The following is an 18,894-nucleotide window of genomic DNA, read 5'->3' as shown; positions in this document are numbered from 1 at the left end:
ATCCGAACCGCAAACATATGTCAGATATTTTTTCTTGCATGTTCTACCATATTCCATTATATTTTTAATTCTTTATCTTTATTTTCTATGAAAATTTATATCATTACTACCGTAACTACTTTCATTCAACAGCGTATGAATTACAAAATCATTCATAACGGTAAAATGACGTCATCTTTATCGTGCAATTGTACAGCACGCGACTCATCTGGAACCCCCCATGCCAGATGAAATTTCCGGCATGGGTAAAACTAACGGAAACGCCAGTCTGATATGCAAGAAAATAATGGAACGTAGTATTGGACATAACACAACTCTACGAAATAATTATACATTGTAGTTGTTGGCAAGTGTAACAAGAGATACATGATCCGATACATATATTTATATAGTAGATAATACAATGTTCTAGAACAAAAGAAAATATTATTTATTATTGTTCATTCTTAATCACTTAGAACTTTTTAAACATTTTTACCATATTTTATAGGAATATCCAATTGATTTACAAGTGTCTTTTGTTTTTATTCTATGTTTTAATTGATCATTATGGAAAATGTGCCCATTGTAGACCAAACCATTTTTCGCTAAAAAACTCAATTGGTGCTTGGTAAAAACAAATTGAACACTGCATCTTATGAGTATAGTTTATTCAAGCATATGCATATATAGAAATAAAAATAGACAGAATGAGTTTCTTATTTATGATTTTCTATGCCAAAGAGAAATGTTCTTTTAACAAGAAATGTCTGAAAGGAGTAGCTAAAAGTGACTGTCATTTAATAACGGATGCCATTTTATTATACATAGGAAATGAAGCTAAATACACTGCACGTCATTCCGTTTGATTCGACTAATTATGTACATAATCCAAAAGCTTCAGACAAAACTAAAAGTTATTCAGTGCTTCAATAAACACACCAATTTAGTTTTATTCATTTTAAACACAATTGTCTAGCATTCATAATTTCAAAATCATTTTTCAGATAATCTCCAGGAGTAGAATGGTAATTTTTAATCTAGATTTTGAGAGTTCCACACTGAATGGTATGGGAGACTGAATAATCAAATTCAGAGTTTGAATATCAGAATGATTCCTGATTTCGTAATTTCTTTCTAGTTCAAACGGAATTGTAAGAGTTGTAAAATTAAGGTCACAATAATTATTGTTTTATTTCTCATTTTCAACCTTCAGTTATATGTAATTTGAAATAAGAGTAAATGAAGTAGCATGGCAAATAAAGATAGCAGATATACAAAAATATATAATACAATATGCAATACAATAAGACACAAACTTTAAACTGTTTCGGAATGAAACTTAAACTATTTTGAATATTTGAACATAGTGTAAAGGTTGTATAAATATTGTCACATTTATTGTTTTATTTCTCATTTTTAACCGTCAGTTTTTTGGTTTCAAAACCTGATGTTATTAAAAAGGAGATTCTTATAAATTCAGAAAACGCTTGGTTAGATAAGACATATAATAACTGTAATTTTTGTCCATTATAGCACATAGGAAATCGGCAGATATTTCTAAAATGTTACTTTTTTCTGCATGGAGGTTGTTAAACCAGCGTTATTGGTAGCATTAACCATTATGAAGTATTCAAAGTTCCCGGGTGTGCTTCCATTGTTGAGGCCATCCTTATTTCCATTCGATAATTCCGTTTTGACTTGAATATTGCGATGATAACATCCGTTATAAGGTGTGCAGTAACAATTAGTTCCATCTGTATGCTCAGTGTCAGTGTCTTTGCATTCATCTATTGTCTGACGTAGGAAAAATCAAATAAGAATGGAAAAAATCATGCATGTAATGAAGTACCAATTATGACCTGAAATAACACTCTTTGTTATTCTTAAAATGTCAGTGCATGAATGAAGTATTGAAATAACTGGTTGTCTCTTGGCAGTAGAAAAGAAAACAACGGACATCATAATAAAATGCCCAACTAGTAAAATGAAAATAATGTTACACGTACAATTTGATAGAGTCCAATTTGATTGAACCTGTTCATTTATGGTTATGGTAATTGCAAACTAACATCTACGCTCTCAAACGCAGGTTTATGCTCTATTAACATTTAATATGAAAGTAAAAAAACCCAATTAAAAAAAGGTCTATTTTCAATGTGACCAATTAAGCAACGTTCATTTACATTTTCCATTGTAAAGTAATTGATAACATTTAAAATGACTGATAACATTTAAGATTACTAAGTTTATATAAAATACCTTTGTTTTCCTTACAAGTACCTCTCCTATTAAATCTTTTTGAGACTGTCCGTGATTGATAGATGCATCTTTTGTCGAATTGTTAAATATTTTCCAGGAAACCTTGTTCATGCCACTGTGGTAATCAAATGCTTTCAAAGCAATGCTACAAATACAGTATGCAATGCACTTAATTTTTCTATTTACTATTATTTCTACCATTTCAAATAATACTGAATCATTTAAATGTTAAAATAATGTGAAGCAAATAATACGATGTTGGCAAATATTTATAAAATAGCTTAATAAGTTAAATTAGCTTAAAGGGACTCCACTGAGGTTTTTTGAAGTGAAAAGACCGGAAATATTTTTCAAGACTTTAGTATAACTAGATGTATGTCTAGACCAATAACTCATGTACAAAATTTCAGATCATTCGCTCACTCCGTTTCCCAGAAATAATCAATTTTATTGTGCAAATTGGCCCAATAAATGAAAACCGTTTAAACGCTTTTCACTCAAATCGGCCAAAAATCGCATAAAAATCGATTATCAATTTAATACCGTGTATATTTATATATCATCTATTGCTTGGTTTCAAATTTAAATGTACCAGTTGATTTAAGAAAGAATTTCAAAATTTATTATTTTAGGCTATTGGACCTCAGTGGAGTTCCTTTAACAATTATTACCGTTTAAATCAGAATGTATTGTGTTGAAGGGGTATTCGCAGAAAGAAATAATCGAATTATTACTTACATCAATTCGTTTTCTTTGGGCGCGCTTTGATCACTTACAGTAAACCTGACCGATATGTTTCGGATAAGTGCTGGAGAAACATCAATCATAGCTGATACATTATCCTCAGCAAATTTTCCAAAAACGTCTACTCCCCGAATAAAATACGTAAGCCTCTTTCCGTCAACAATTTCTTCATCGGTGTAAACCATCCTTTCTAGCCTAAATAAGCAATCAGGCACTGGTTCGAAAGGGGTACTATATGATATACCATTAATCTCAACCTTACGAGAAATATCAAAGCGAACAATCCCTGTAAGAAAACAAACATTGTAAATGGGATAAACTGCAAAAATGAAAACAAAAGTAACTGCCATTTGAATGTTTAAATTAAAAGATATTGCACTGAATTGTGATGTTAAACACGAACAAAAACGTGACATCTTATAACTCATGCGACTGTCGATTAAACTTTCTATATACATGTATAACAGAAAAGAAAAATTGAGGAGTAAGAGGAGTAAGAGCGTTTCTTTAGGTTACTATCCGGTAATAGTACTAATAGGGATGTATTATATGTTAATAAATAAGTGATTTGATATTGGCCCCGTTATTTGTCCGAGGGCAGTCGTATTGGCCGAAGGAAAATACGACTGACCCGAGGACAAATAACAGGGCCAATATCAAATCACTTATTTATTGACAATTTTATTAAATAACTGCATGTACTTATAACATTTCACATTTAATCATCGGATATTTCTGTTTCCCAGACGCGGAATACTTTGCAATTCAATGATCCAGGTCGGTAAATGTTTGTGTTTTGGTGAAATCTACACGTTGTAAATTTATAACACAATCGGACCTCCTGAGTAAGAAATATCCACCTATGAAGGTTCATGTTGATATCTCAAAGGCTTTTTGAGTTATGTTCTGGGCAAAAATCAAGTTTGAAATATAACAAAGGGCAATAACTGTACAAATATGCAAGGTAGAGTTATCATTCTTGTGCACTACACTTCAAGTTGATAGCTCAAATACTTTTGAGATATGCTCCGGACAAAAAATGTGGGACGGAAGGACGGACGGACGGAGACTATTTCTATATCCATCCGCCGCCTTTTGAGCGGGGAATAATCAATTGCCTATTTAATACAGAGTATACATCAGAGTAGATAACTTGAAAATTTGACGTTGTTAGAGAGTTCTTGTGTGAAATTTGAAGACTAATGTTTACAGCAATTGAAATTCTTAGAAATAAAGGTTCATTACAAATTTTACCATCGATGTTATTGAGTTTGTCAATTGTTCTAGCTGACTTTCCTTTGCTATCATCAAGGTCTGTGACAATATCTTCAGTTTCTTTAACTCCATTAAGCCAGCCACCGTTGCTATGTCTAATATTTCGGAATCTATTTTGCCATACAATTTCTATATTTTCAGTATGTTTATTTATCCACCCGTTTTCTTGAACTTGAACAACTCTGGCCTGTTTACCGTATAAATCAACAACTGACGCATTGTCATAGAGAATGATTCTTCTGGCAACTTTATAATTTTTAGCACGGTCATGTACAATAAGCTCTACTGAATATGGACCGGGCTCTTCTAGGTCTAGAGTTGCACTAGACTGAAAAATTAAAATAAGACGTCACTTATAAACAAAAATCAAATAAAAATGGAACAATATAGATGTCATGCATAAGTTTATAAAGTAATTATAAAAAAAACATTTAAGAAAATGGGTAAACTGTTTTAAAACAAATATTCATATGAGCCGGACGACATCGTACTTAAACAAACATGTCAGAATGGCAGACGCATGATTGCCTTAAATTCAATCAACATAATTATCCAATTATGATCTAAACATACCTCCGATGGTGCAAATCTGTTTGTCGATAGCAGGCGTTTATGTTCTAGAAAATTATGGTCATGGGAATTTTCTAAATAATAGATATTAAACTCGTATTCTTCTATACCAGAATCCGAATCAGTCCACCCATTCCAGTATGCTGTAAATTTGGGCTGAAAATAAAAAAAAAGGACGGTTACAAACTACACTAAGCAAGATGCCGTATGAATTGATCAAAAATACTTTTTATATTTCGTTAGTAGCTCGATAAAGGTTCAATGTTTGCTCGCGTTAGAGATATAATAATTGATCCAATCTCAGTTATGCAATTTGTTTGATGCGTTTAGGCCATACTGACACAGTAAATGTCATTAAGCGGGTTTCAAGAAAATCCCCGGTGTCCCTACCCTGTTCTTTAGTTCGGTCAATAGCGTGTTTCCTAAATAAAACAATTGATATTTCAGTAACTAGCAGAATTGTTGCCTCACATAAATAAATCCAAATAAAAGTTTCTCACCATAAACGGACTATTTATGATATTCTACCATTAATAAGAAATTTTTAAAAAATGTATTTTCACCACTACGTAAGCTATTCACTTTTGTGTTTCTTTTCTCTGTAACTGTTACATTTCCAAATTAAGTGTTACTATGAGGAATGTATCTTTCAGACTGCTGCAAACAAGGTAGGATAGTTTGAACAAAATAACCATGCAAATGGTTACTTTAGAAATGGAAACGCGAACTTGATAAAATGAAATTCTCGTTAAATTAGGTAATTATGATTTTGTAAAAATGGATCATGCATTTAATAATGCTGGTTACCTGAGTTAAAAAATCTGTTACGTTTAATGCATCCTGCTGACAGTCATTATGTTGTTCAAAGCAGTGAACCGGTGGAAATACATCAAAATGAAGCTCAAGTTCTTCGTTTGTAGCTACACCATTAAGAAAATAATGCTTTTGTGCATATGGCTGTGTAAAACTACTTCTGTCCTCATATGTTACTTTACCACCGTTTTTTGCTGACACTTTGAACTTAATTCTGTAAAAAATGTAACATTTGTATGACGTTTTTCTATAACGACACAAATTCTCCGACCCCCTCACAGAGTTAACAACAGAGGGTATGCGCTAAACTCGTCGTTCAAAAGTTCCGAAGTAGTGCATTTCGCGAAATGTTAGTTAACGTGTTGTTATACTTAGCTTCGTGTCGAATATAGCAACTCGAATAATGCAATTTCATATAGATTCATTTAATATCGCGAAAGAGACAAAAAGACTGTAATGATTACGAGGTGATTTGCCAGCTTTACTTGTAGTGGAACGCATAAGGTGCCTATTTTTGCGTTATTTCAAGCACAGTCATGTTCATTAGTAGAATTACGGCCGTTACATTAACTTGCTGGATGACTCTCTTACATTAACAAACTTGACTTTTAAAGTCAACGACCTTAATAACTCGCCACGGACATCCCTACAGATTTGTTAGAAATTTACCAAACATTTAAATATTTAAGACATACGTCTGAACAAAATGATGACTAAACATTATTTTTTAAGGAAAAAATGGAACTACCAATTAAGTAAAATATGAAAGAAAAGGAATTGAAATTAGCTCAAACACAACAATAATGTAGTGTTAAACAATCGGAATTCTACAATCTGTTATTGAATTAACGGGCGCCTTTTATGGCGTCTACACCTCCAAAAAAGGTAAGGTTGAAATAAAGATATAAAATCCCAAAAAGGACGTCAAAAATGAAAATATTTACAAAAAAGCTATTTGAAAAGCTAATACTGTAGATAATTTATATACAATGTTAACACTGATATATTTTCGAATATTTTCCTCAAATAAAGATAAGCAAATTATCAAACTCACTTGTCGGCGTGTTTAAAGCCTCCATTGTTTAAAATATTCCCCCAAGGACCAATACTACTTAACGATATATTTCTTATTTCTTTGCTACAAGTTTCATCAAAATTTGTACAACCGCCGTCTATGTTCCATTCTCCGTATTCTGTACCTGTTTGTAAAATTGTAAAATTGTATAAATACAAATGATTTTCCCATGAAAAAATATATAACATCAGGTATTGCTTTTAAGTGCATACAATTCAGTGTGTATGGGTTATTGCGATTATCAGCATCTTTTAATTTCGGTTACGGTATATATTATTGCCATCTGACACAATTCAGCCTTTATGATCCAGTGCGACCACAGGAAGTAGATGTGTGTATACACATTGAATGAGTCTGATGCATATATTATATATAAAGATATCGTGTGGTAGTCACGATCTATTTTTAAAATCCGTATGTGAATAGATTATACCTAAATATATATGATCTTAACTAATTTAGACATTGTTCTGTAACATAAGACGAAAATCAATTCAATAAAATAACAGAAGGTCTATATGTTTAGCGTTTGAGACAATCTGTAATAGAATGACATAGGTAACTGACATACAATATACATGTTATACACTGTACTTTATGGCACCTAGCTTACGGAACGTCGGTGGTTCTACTCAGGTGCCCGTTCGTGCCTGAAATAATGCACGGAAGGGCATTTGAGGTCTTCCTCCACCAGTAAAGCTGGAACGTCGCGATATGACTTATACTATGTCGATGTGACGTAAAACCCAATCAAAACAAAAACAAAACAAAACTTTATGGCACTCTGTATCATAAAACGTAATAATCACTATGTAAATATGAGATTTGCATATGATCTGATTTATTTCAAATGATAAATTTTGGTTTATAATTTGTTAATATCGCTTTAAAGAAATCATAAACTGGATCAAATAAATCTTTTTTCTTTATTATGCTACATTTTCCGAAAGTCGCACAACATATATATATATACGTGTATAATATTAAATAATAAGACTGTCCTACCTTCTTGCGAGGATTTACTGTATATCATTATGACAGAACTTTAATTACCTCGTAATAAAGTCAAAACGATATTTTGTTCTTCAACACCAATATAATATTTAGTTATATAATTTGGTCTTTTTGAATTGTCAATATTGGACCTGTAGTAAGAAGATGCTTGTATGGAAATATTTAACCAATCGGTATCTTTTAGCCATATTATCGATTTCTTGAACGCCTTGTCGACTTTTTTAACTTTGTTTGCAGAACCATGAAGCTTTAAGTACATTGATAACATTGTTGGAACTTGAACAGTTGTTGCTGAAAGTAAAAGCACACATAATTAAAAAGAAACAAAATATACAAGTACGCAACTTAACCCATCATAATCACGAGACAATATTTTTACATCAGTGTGCTGGAAAACTTTTATCTAGATATACATGACATCAACAATATCACAGGTTACAATTACGTTGTGCATTTACAAACCAATTCTATTTTTATTTATTAACTTACTTTATTTAACTCTTTTCATTTCAAAGACATAAGGCTTAGCGTGAAATAATAAATACAAGAAGAGAAATGAAATCTTTACTACAACCTATGATTAATTTGGAGTCATTTGAGATAACATTCAACGTCGATTAACGACATTAACCTACAAAGTTACATACCTGAAGAACAATCTTTGCCACTAAACCCTATTGCACATTGACAATCTCTGCCAAGTATCATGTTTCCCGAGCAAGTACCCGGAAAGCACCTAGCACCATCTACCCATGAACATGCCTCTAAAATTATCAAAAATCTGTTAAAATATCATATTAGAGGAAATAGCTGCTAATTCAATAAGATGTAACAAACAAGTCGGTCATAAGAGAGGCCGACGGCATATATTCGTACCTCTATAAATCACGCATATATTTCGATTATAAGTTTAAATAGAGTTTAAGAAACATGTTTTCTTGTCAAATTGTTCAACTTGGCTTCTTTGAAAGAAATGACCTGACTTTTTCAAATTAATTAATTTGTTGTGACTTACTTTGACATTTCTTGCTATCTGGCTTCCCTGTGTAAACGTTATAACCTGGTTTTTCTCTGATATATTCACCTTCACAATAATCACACCGATAATTATTCGACGATGCACATACTGGTAAATTACAGTGTTGTGGCTGGAAACACGCTAAAATGGTAACAAATGTATTTAACTAGACCATTTCAATGGAATATTCCAGACATTTTATTTATCATGTAAGAAATAGATTTTAAATTGCCTTACATTTACTTACACCCACTTCTTGTTTTTGTTATATCTAAATAAATTGAGGATTTTCAATGAAATAATGAAATAAAACAAGAAGAGAAAAATATGAAGGAATACTTTAAAGATAACCTTTGCAATATCCACCGCTAGAGGTAACAGGATAATATCCTTTATTACAGTTCCTACATCTTGATGGTGCATAGCAGACTCCACCACTGTTTCTGACAACCTTACCATCTTTGTATTTAACATAGCCCTCGTTGTTAATATTGCATGTGTTTGTTCCATATCCCCCTCGACATTTCGCTTACAAATATAATAAGATGATGATTTACTTATCAGATAATGTTCTACAAACAGTGCATGCACGTGACACACATCTTTCTTTTTGAACAATAGAACAAATTATATCAGTTAACTCATCATTTCTTTCATTCTTAATAAAAAAAGTCAATAGAATGGCTCCGTTTGCTTCTTGTTTACAAATCATGCTTTAAGGGTTTGCTGTCTACCAACATAACCAAAAAGTGCTTAACTACTTCTTGTATTTATGTTACCATTATTTACGAAAATGAAAATACTGATAATGCAATCGGTTTCCGGAATAGAGCAGAAAGAAATAGTATCTTGTACTATATCGTTATATTGCATGATCAAAACGATAAGGTTTATTCTAGCAAAATTACGGATTGAACATGTGGCTCCGCTGTAGTTGTCACAACAAACCTTGGAACTGTAATATCTGAAATGGTAACGGCGAGAAGTAATATTAAATGTAAAGTTTTCTTATATAATTTGTTGTAACAAAATTTGTAATAGAAAGAGAAGGTTCATATTTATATTCAATTTGTACATCTTATAACCGAGTGTTTTGATAAAGATTTAAAGATTGTAAACTATAAATAAACAATAACTAAAATCAGCAACATATTAACAGTCTATCACATAATTTATGTACTTATAAATATTACTTTGTGCTACACCTCCGTGACCACCAACCAGTGCATGTTTCTTTTGATCTTCGGAAATATTTATAGCATGAACCAGCCTCTGATCTGAAATGCGACCACAATGCCAGTTAGTTATAATAAACATAAAAGAACAATACAAATGTGTTCAGTTCTTTTCTTTATGTTCACCATTATATAATACTTTAAACAATTTGAATAAATAAAAAAATAAGAATCCCCACAGAAAGTCCAAAACGACAAAATTGAAAATGTTACGGACTCGGTTTTATTGAGCCTGTTTATGGAAAGTACTGTCAAGTGCAAACTACCGTCCACGGCCTCTAGCACCGGCTTAAGCAGAATGCAACATTTAATTATGAAATGGTAAAAAAATATCTACAGATGTGTTTATACGGCGGTTATCATGGAACTTTCAATGTGACACGTTAGTGCCATTCCACGAAAAGCGGCGTATGGTCCCAGGTAATAAAAAGTGTGTGCCCTAAACTAGTAAACAATTGGCGGAACTAAATAAAATGTAATTTTTAAAGGGGATCACATGTTATGAAGCCTGCACATCCAAATAAGACGTCAAAAGACAAAGTTACAAAAAAAACAGTGATTTTAACAGTCTTTACTTTTTACTAGTTTCACATTTTGTTTGTGAAATATTTAGAATACGTTCACCATTTGAGACTTTTTTTATTTCATTTATTACTTACAAATGATTTTATTTATCATATTTTTCTCATTATACGTTTGATTTTGGTGTAGCATTTAATTTATATTTGATTTAGCCTCACTTGAAATGATATAAAAATCACAGGGATAGCAAACTAAATACTATTTTGTACTGTCAATATGTAAGTTGTATTATAGAATTGATAATCTTGTTAAACATGTATTATATTTAAATCTGAGTTCATTAGATATTTGCTTATTTATTCTTGGTTATAATGAAGTAACAAAAAAAAATACATAATTATTAAGATTATATACTTTAAGATGTTCTTTTTGGATTTCATTTTCTTCAACATGAACAAAAAAGATGTAAAACATCAACAACAATAAAGACAACACACTAAACACAACAACATTATACTATTATAATTGTAGATCAGGCACTGGCATAAACTTGCGCTTTTCTATGTCAGTATAATGTTATGAATAGAGCCATATCACAATTTTGATAGACTCGTGTTTCCATGCTCCTTCTGTTAAATTTTTGATAGATCCAACAAATGTGTGTTAAGTTTTAAAATAGATTAAATTACCATAAAGCAAAGTATAAGAAAAGTAATAAAATACTACAATTACAAATGAAAATGGAAAAGATAAATTCATTTGATATCTCTTTCACATTTTTACTGACGTTTATTTTTTTATAAGATAAACAATTTTATTGTCAAAACATAATCATTGTATCCGTAATTACTTAACATAATAATTTTATAATCAGATAAGCTTACCTCAAATGTAGAAAGCAAATAATGATCAACAGTTGCAGTGCTATGCCTCTCATTATTATTTTTGAATCATTTCGTATCAAAGTGTACACCGTATTATCAATTGTATTGACAATGTTTGCGGTTCTAGAGTTTATATTATCAAATGCGTGATTGTTATTCAATGAAAATGACATTAGCCAATAAAATACGAAAGTTTTTCTCTTATCAGACTTTATGTAAAACCTGGAAGGCTAAATTGGCGTAGTTAAAACAGGCCTGAAATTAACCCGATTTCACAGAGCTTAAAAGCAAGGTTATAACACTCAATATTGTGACATGTTTTCAATACCATTTTTGAAAAACAAATGATTTAAATTTTCACTTCTTTGTCCTTTGCTTCATTTCGCTAAGGAGAAGCCAAATTGTTGGTTAAATGGCCTGCCTGTTGAACACATCAAATAACATACATATATGTACACAATGTTTTTTTTAAGTCCGCAGAAAATGTCAATATTGTGGGCGTGGCAAAACATCGCAATATAATAACTGTTGCAGTAATTGAAACAAAACTGGACGTGGCTAAAACATTTAAGTGTTCCGTGGTATACGTCTGTTGCTCATGTCATATCTTGTAGCACGAACATTAATTTTTTTCCTGTCCATCGTCCATTTATTTTCAACAGAGAATGGCCAGTTTAAGAGGATTTCATACATGGATACGCATCGTGAATGATATAACAGTCAGAATCTCAATAATTAGTGAAGAAGAACTGCTACAAATAAAAGTATCAACTTTATTTTATAAAAATACATTTCATCACAACCTTGACTTTCAGCCGACATTTTTTTAAAATTTAACGACACTATCGTCACGTAGTAAACTGGTAGCATTCGTCTTGAAAAAGAACAGCGGAACATTATCATGTGCTAAGTCATCTTTGTGGCAATCATTTATTTATTGATATGGATCCTCAACAGTCTCCACACTCTTAACTTTCGATTTAAAAAATCCAAACAAACAAAATATTTACTGATCAGAATTAAAATACTTAAACATTTGGAGATACTATAAATATAGTTATATAAATTCTTGATTATGAGACCCCCTTGACGCTTCTAAATAAAAGAAATAGCTACTGGACAGATGTTATAAACGTTTAACTAAGGTTTCCTTCAATTCTTATAAGTCCCATTTGTGCATCGATATGCCTGAAAAAAGGCAATAAAGTCTGCTGATACCCGAACACCTTTCGTAAATAAATCAAATGCACCCAAATACTGCACTTGTAAAATTATAACATGGCTACAAAGAGCCCCACCAGTTTATAAATGTTTTTATTTTGAGCACATAATTAAGGAAGAATAAATAAACGTTACCTTGAAACTTTTTATTCTGTAATAAACTCTTACATTATTTATTATAACAACATTTTTTATGGCATGTTTATTGAGTGTTATATATATATAGTGTCAACTTTTAAGAGTTTCCATACCTCTATATCTTATCATGCGCCTTCTTATATACGTACGTTGCATAATTTAGCAAAACATATTTATAAATAAAACAGAAGATTTACAACATGCAGTTGTTTTTAAGTTTGCTGATGTCATACTGTTATCTTAATATAGATTGATGTTTGCCAAAACAAATTATCATAACAATATATTTTGAATAATAATACTGATCAATAGTCGTTATTTTTTTCTCAAAAAGATAATTTTCAATGTCATGGGTCATTGGTCAAAGTGTATTTTTTATGAATAACCGTTTGTTGTTCTTTCACGTATTGCGTTATTTTGTTTGTATTTTCCTCTTACCTATTTGTTGATATTGTATTTTTAAAGGATTTCTGACAAATGGCCCATGACATTGAAAATAATCTTTTTGAGAAAAAATAATGACTTTTGATCAGTATTTTTATTCAAAATATATTGTTATGATATTTTGTTTTGGTATTCTCTTATTTTAATTCTCAAGAATGTGTTTCAGAATGGAGGGAATAGTAATGACTCTAAGAACTTTGAGAATAGACTTCATAATAATCTTTAATTAATTAATGAGCGAATTTTTCTATTTTAATTAAAGATTATTATGAAGTCTATTCTCAAAAGTCTTAGAGTCATCACTATTCCCTCCATTCTGAAACACATTCTTGAGAATTAAAATATAATTGTGTTTCTTTGAAGTATTGTAATGAACAATAAAAGTTTAAAGTCCTTTTAAGTTACAGTGTTTAAGCATTATCTTGAAGGGCTCACATGTAGCTTGCACAAGTAAATATTTTTGCACTCAATTAACAATGGGAGTAAAGAATACACCAGTTTCTACATTTTCTTTCTTCATATCCAGGAAGTTTTATTCAAAGTAAGAAGTCGTTCTTTACACAAGCACATGACATTAATTAGAGTTTATATTGAAAAGAAGATTACTATGTCAACCTTCACCAATTGTATGTATGCAATATCAGTTACAATGCAGGCCTGCTTTGAAAAAGAATAAGAATAAAACAAATACATTGTACTAAAAAAAAAAAAAAAAAAAAAAAAAAAAAACGTTGAGTGAGGTCAAGGTACAATATTTAAATAAGGGGCAACGACTCGAAACATAAGTCTGTTGTGTGTTTACAAGCATGCATGTTTTACATCCTTCTATATAGGATATAAGGTATATACCACATTTTACTGATGAAACTTAACCTGCTTTTTCGCTTTATAGCCTTGTCTTTGTGTAAGTATCAAACGGCAGTTTAAATACATGTACTGCATGATTGTATTGATTTTATTTTACTTATTTGTTTGTTTTCTTGTTGTTCTGTTTTTATTTTTGTTATTATTATTATTTTTGTTGTTGTATAATCATGATATATATATAATATAAGAATCTTACACCGACTGCCAGTACAGACCGGAATATCTAGCTCTCGGCAACTATTTACGGAGGTAACGATGCTCTGCCTCATTCACTCATGCATTCATTCATTTATTTTTTATTCATTCACTCATCCATTCAATCAATCAATCAATCATTCATTCATTCATTTATCTATTCATTCGTTCGTTTCTTTCGTTTGTTTGTTGGTTTGCTCGTCTGCACGTTCGTTTGTTCGTAATTTTGTATTTTACTCGTTTGTTCGTCCATGCATTCCTTCCTTCCTTCCTTCATTCGCTGAAAGAAAAACCTTGTTGGAATATAAGATAAAATTTTGTTCTGAAAGTTGCATCATAATATGATTGACCGAATATTATTTGCACGTGTTCACATATCATATTGAGACAACATTGACTGTATTAAATATCATTTTATCTTATGACTAATGTTCTTATGACGTATATTATAACATCTAACTGGCAACATATGTTTGATATCGAGTCAAAATGACATCATAAAAATCTTTCCTTTACTGCTATATTAACCCTGTGAATGCTTAGACGCTTCATTCACTATTGAAAAAAATTCAATTAAACACAGTAGGGGCTATAAACGAAACGGAAAAAATATAAATATTACTTTTGCAAAAGAAAAAAATGGACAATTATAGATGAATGGTTTATTTTGTTATTGTCTGCCTATAAATCAAACGGAATGACGTAGATGGGAAAATCATATGAACAGCAACAGATGTCTAACTAAAACTACAATATAACAGGGAAGGTTATGATTTTAACAATGAATGGATACATGCCATCCCAGATGGTAGTGAAAAATATTGGAAGACGCAATCTTTCGAAATGAAAAGTATGATGTTTTGAAAATTCTTAGTTTGGATATAGCCGTCGGTTCCGATGGTTGTTACAATAGAAAATGTTCCAAATGAAATTTTGGTTGCAATATTTAGATTTTTACAACCAATAGATGACGTATTACCGGCACTTGCGTTAGTTTGCCGGAAGTGGCACGACGTTTTGTATTTCTACGGATCGCTATGGAAGACCATTATCATAGATCCAACATTCTACAAACAATGGCATTTTAAAATGGTAGTTTGCCTATTTCGTCTGTATGGACACCATATACAAAAATTAATTTGGCGGGAAAATACATCGGTTTATGAAGCAATTTTTTCTTGCGTCCCTCTTTTGAAAAACCTTAGAGTTTTAAGGATTCCTGTTTTGTGGACTAAAAGAGTGATAGACACATGTTGTGCTTTACCAAATTTGGAGAAAATTTATATAAATGGAGGCTATTCGTTAACAGATTCGCAACTTATGGACATTGCACGACGTTTGCCGGCACTGAAGTCAGTTACACTAAACGCATGCTGGAATATTACTATCGATGGCATCCGATCTATTTTACCTCTATTAAATTCACTGGAAGATGTACATATCAAGATTAATTCTAATTTGCAACTGGAAAACGGCCGGAGCGAGACGGCAATTAGACAGGGTTTCGAAATATTTAATGGTTTAAAGTTCGAGCCACTGTGTAACCTTGTTACCGTGCTATGTGTGCACTTCATTTCCATGGAAATGGAGGACCTTTGGGAAATTGTAAACAAACTGAAAGTGCTCCGTAAACTAAGCATCAGCAATTGTGAGGTATTATTATATTTTTTTAAACAAATATATAAAGTTTTTGTTTTTGTTTTTTTTTTAATTTATGATCGCAACGAAATGATTTCTGAAATACGCAATGATAGTAGAAGCCTTTAAACTTAAATTTGATCACGACTGTATTTAAAACATTTTTAGAAACAAAAGTTTGCATTTAATCAACTTTATTTTATAATTGAAAAGTACATGAATATTCAGACTGTATTTTGAAAATGGAAAAATATGATGTCAGCCTTTGGATATATTTAATGCACTGATTAATTCAAAATTGTCGGTAGCATACATTAAGAATTGTTATTAAGAAAAATAAATTGATTTATTTACAAACTGTGTTTGCACATAGATTTTGATCATGTTTCTGCTTCTATCATAAATCTTGTTTTATGCATGTTTGATGCAATGACGTCATTTGACAATTGAGCTTTAATTACCACATTTAATAATTAAAACTCCCGAAATGGAATGCAGAGCAATGTTTCTACTGTTTAATCATTCATTTAATAAATATATTTTTGTTGTAGCAATTACACGGTGTAAGACTAATGTCTGCCAGCCTGCAGAAATTTTACATTTTTAACGTATGGAGCACGACTTTCATCAGCATTTACGCGCCAAAACTACGTCACGTGATAATTGATTATGGGATGGAGTCCTTGGAACATGTCGAAATTATCGCGCAAACCCTTCGACGCGCATGCGTCAACGGCTCAAACAGCCTACGCACCTTGAAAATCAAAAGTGAAAAACTTTCATTGCTAGAGATATCACAGTGTGACGTCATTGATATGAAATCATTCAAAGACACACTTCGTTCAAATACCGGTCTTAAATGCCTCAGACTTGGATGCATTTCTCAAGATAGTCTTACATTGGATGAATATATGGTTCCAAGCGTAGAAGAACTTTGCTTGCTTGGTGACTTTGATTGTGAAACATTGCATGTACGAAGTCCGTCCATACGGTATCTGCACACAGAAGCGGAAGAAGATATCATCACACTGAACCATATGTACATAACAGCAAACCATCTGTGTAAAGTGGTCATGGTCGGTTTACCTGCACTGAAGACAGTGACTATACAATGTGTCAGTGTAGATTGCATAGAGATGAATTTATGCAGTGATGATCAGCTTAACCTACAGTCCTGTGTAATACACGCGTTAAATGCTATAGGATTTCTTCGCCTATTTGATTGCAAATTTAGCCTTTTGTCCATCTGTACCCGGCTGGCAAAGACAGTTGTACTTTACCGTTGTCAAATGACAGATTACGTCCTGCAGATGGCTCTATCCGGTTGCCCAAACGTAGCTCATCTTAATCTCGAAAAATGCCGCGAGATTAGTACGGTAAACATTACAACACAACCGCTAAAGTACCTGAATTTGTTTGACTGTTCAACTATAAAGAAACTTCATCTTAACTGTCCTGAGTTGACAGCGGTTAATCTTGGACACTGTTGCAATCTACGTTTATTCGTTATGGGAATAGAACAATGCTTAGACAAATTGAAAATCCCATTTGAAGTAGTACTTCCATCAGAACACGTCCGTTGGAGCCATGACTTTCCACCAGTGGATTACTTGTGTTGAAAATATATTCCCCTTAACATGTATATTTAATTTACGCAAACTGAACTGTTGTCTACAAATGTAAAACAGTGTGACACTGGTAAAAGTGAACCTGATACATCAAACTTATTGTGTTTCTTTAACATGTGGTATACTGATATTTAATAAAGATATAATTAAGCACAGGAACTGGCTCTTATTCATTTCTTTAGACTGGTGTTTATGATGTATGATGTATTTGTGACACAGCTCGCCATAGACGTGATGATCTAATGCATTCAGAATAGAGAAAAAAATATGAATCTATTCATAATTAAACATATCTAAGGAGTAGTGTTTTAAAAAGATTTTTCAAACAAAAATGTTAAATAAGTGGGAACACACTTAAAGAAACAAAGGAAAATGATACTCATGGCTATTTTAAGCTATTTTAAGTCTAAGTGTCCAACTTTACCCCACCTACCCCTGTTTTAGAAAGAACTAGAATATCAATGTTACAGTGTCTGTTGGTAGATTTCTATCTGTCCTGTGTTGTTTATGAATGAAATACGTGGGAGAATTCTACAGCTGTTATAATATACAACAGATGCTCGACAATGACGTAGCAAAATATAAACCAATATATGTAATGATACAAATATATGCATGATACGACATACTGTTACCTAACAGGCAACCATGCACTTTAATCCTATATGTTCACGGTTGATAGTATAGACACAGTAACTGATCTAAATTTAGATAAGCTCATGGCTTTCACGAGCTTAAGAATGATCATTTGGTAAGATGAAATAACGACAGAATAAGATTTATGCCAAAAGCCCTGTCTGAAAAAAAAGAAAGATTTTCATAAGCAATTCGGTCGTTATATAATAACAAGCTGTAAAAAGTGGTTACGTGTATCAGACATGTAATGTTTAAAAGATAAACAAAAATCCCTTTCATTGTTTTTTCCACAAAAACAGTCGTGCACATGTTTTACTTGCATTCTTTTAACAACCCGGAAGCAATTTACTTTCAATTTATTTAGATTTGAAAAAGCAAGTTATAAATGCCTCATTTAAAAAAAGAAAAAAAATAATATAGAAAAAAATAGAAAATAATTTTTATAATCACAAAATACAACATCACAACAGTTTGTTAAAGATAGAGGAATTATATGTATCTCATACATGTCATACACAGGTCATTCTCTTCTGAAAACAATGAGCCGACATATACCGATCCAGTAAATGTTTATTTCACTGATAAAAGGTGGTATGTTGAGTGAAAAAATAGTAAAGTATTCCACGGAACATAAAAACTGTTTTAATTACGATATACCTTCTAAAGGAATGCGCCGTTTTTCAATTACTTAACTCCTCAGAAAGCTACACAATATCGCGATGTTACACCACGCGCA

The 18,894-nt window shown here is 31.7% G+C and overlaps 2 protein-coding genes across 2 annotated transcripts; one reads left to right on the top strand and one right to left on the bottom strand.

Annotated features, from left to right (window-relative positions):
• Positions 1-633: 633 nt before the first annotated feature.
• On the bottom strand, positions 634-11,551 carry LOC132722837 (uncharacterized). The gene is made up of 14 exons (XM_060707420.1): positions 11,392-11,551; positions 9,944-10,027; positions 9,659-9,714; positions 9,102-9,278; positions 8,748-8,891; positions 8,380-8,496; positions 7,772-8,023; positions 6,698-6,842; positions 5,638-5,857; positions 4,834-4,986; positions 4,240-4,588; positions 2,980-3,271; positions 2,242-2,386; positions 634-1,776 (listed from the first exon to the last, which is right to left on the bottom strand). Exons 1-14 carry the CDS (start codon positions 11,442-11,444, stop codon positions 1,540-1,542), a joined length of 2,424 nt encoding a protein of 807 aa, XP_060563403.1. The 5' UTR covers positions 11,445-11,551; the 3' UTR covers positions 634-1,539.
• Positions 11,552-14,777: 3,226 nt separating this feature from the next.
• LOC132722836 (uncharacterized) lies at positions 14,778-18,219 on the top strand. Its single transcript, XM_060707419.1, has 2 exons — positions 14,778-15,909; positions 16,446-18,219. Exons 1-2 carry the CDS (start codon positions 15,154-15,156, stop codon positions 17,511-17,513), a joined length of 1,824 nt encoding a protein of 607 aa, XP_060563402.1. The 5' UTR covers positions 14,778-15,153; the 3' UTR covers positions 17,514-18,219.
• The last annotated feature ends 675 nt before the right edge of the window (positions 18,220-18,894 follow it).

Source organism: Ruditapes philippinarum, unplaced genomic scaffold, assembly GCF_026571515.1.
Source record: "Ruditapes philippinarum isolate M1 unplaced genomic scaffold, ASM2657151v2 ctg716_1_1_1_1, whole genome shotgun sequence".
Lineage (NCBI taxonomy): Eukaryota > Metazoa > Mollusca > Bivalvia > Venerida > Veneridae > Ruditapes > Ruditapes philippinarum.
The sequence above is the reverse complement of the archived record's forward strand: the minus strand, read 5'-3'. Positions and strand labels throughout refer to the sequence as shown.

Coding starts and splice junctions, on each gene's coding strand:
- LOC132722837 (XM_060707420.1), bottom strand. CDS start 11,444: ATGAGAGGCATAGCACTGCAACTGTTGATCATTATTTGCTTTCTACAT. Junction 5,858..6,697: donor GGCTTTAAACACGCCGACAA/GTGAGTTTGATA, acceptor CATTTTTTACAG/AATTAAGTTCAAAGTGTCAG. Junction 4,589..4,833: donor ACAGATTTGCACCATCGGAG/GTATGTTTAGAT, acceptor TTAATTTTTCAG/TCTAGTGCAACTCTAGACCT.
- LOC132722836 (XM_060707419.1), top strand. CDS start 15,154: ATGGTTGTTACAATAGAAAATGTTCCAAATGAAATTTTGGTTGCAATA. Junction 15,910..16,445: donor TAAGCATCAGCAATTGTGAG/GTATTATTATAT, acceptor TTTTTGTTGTAG/CAATTACACGGTGTAAGACT.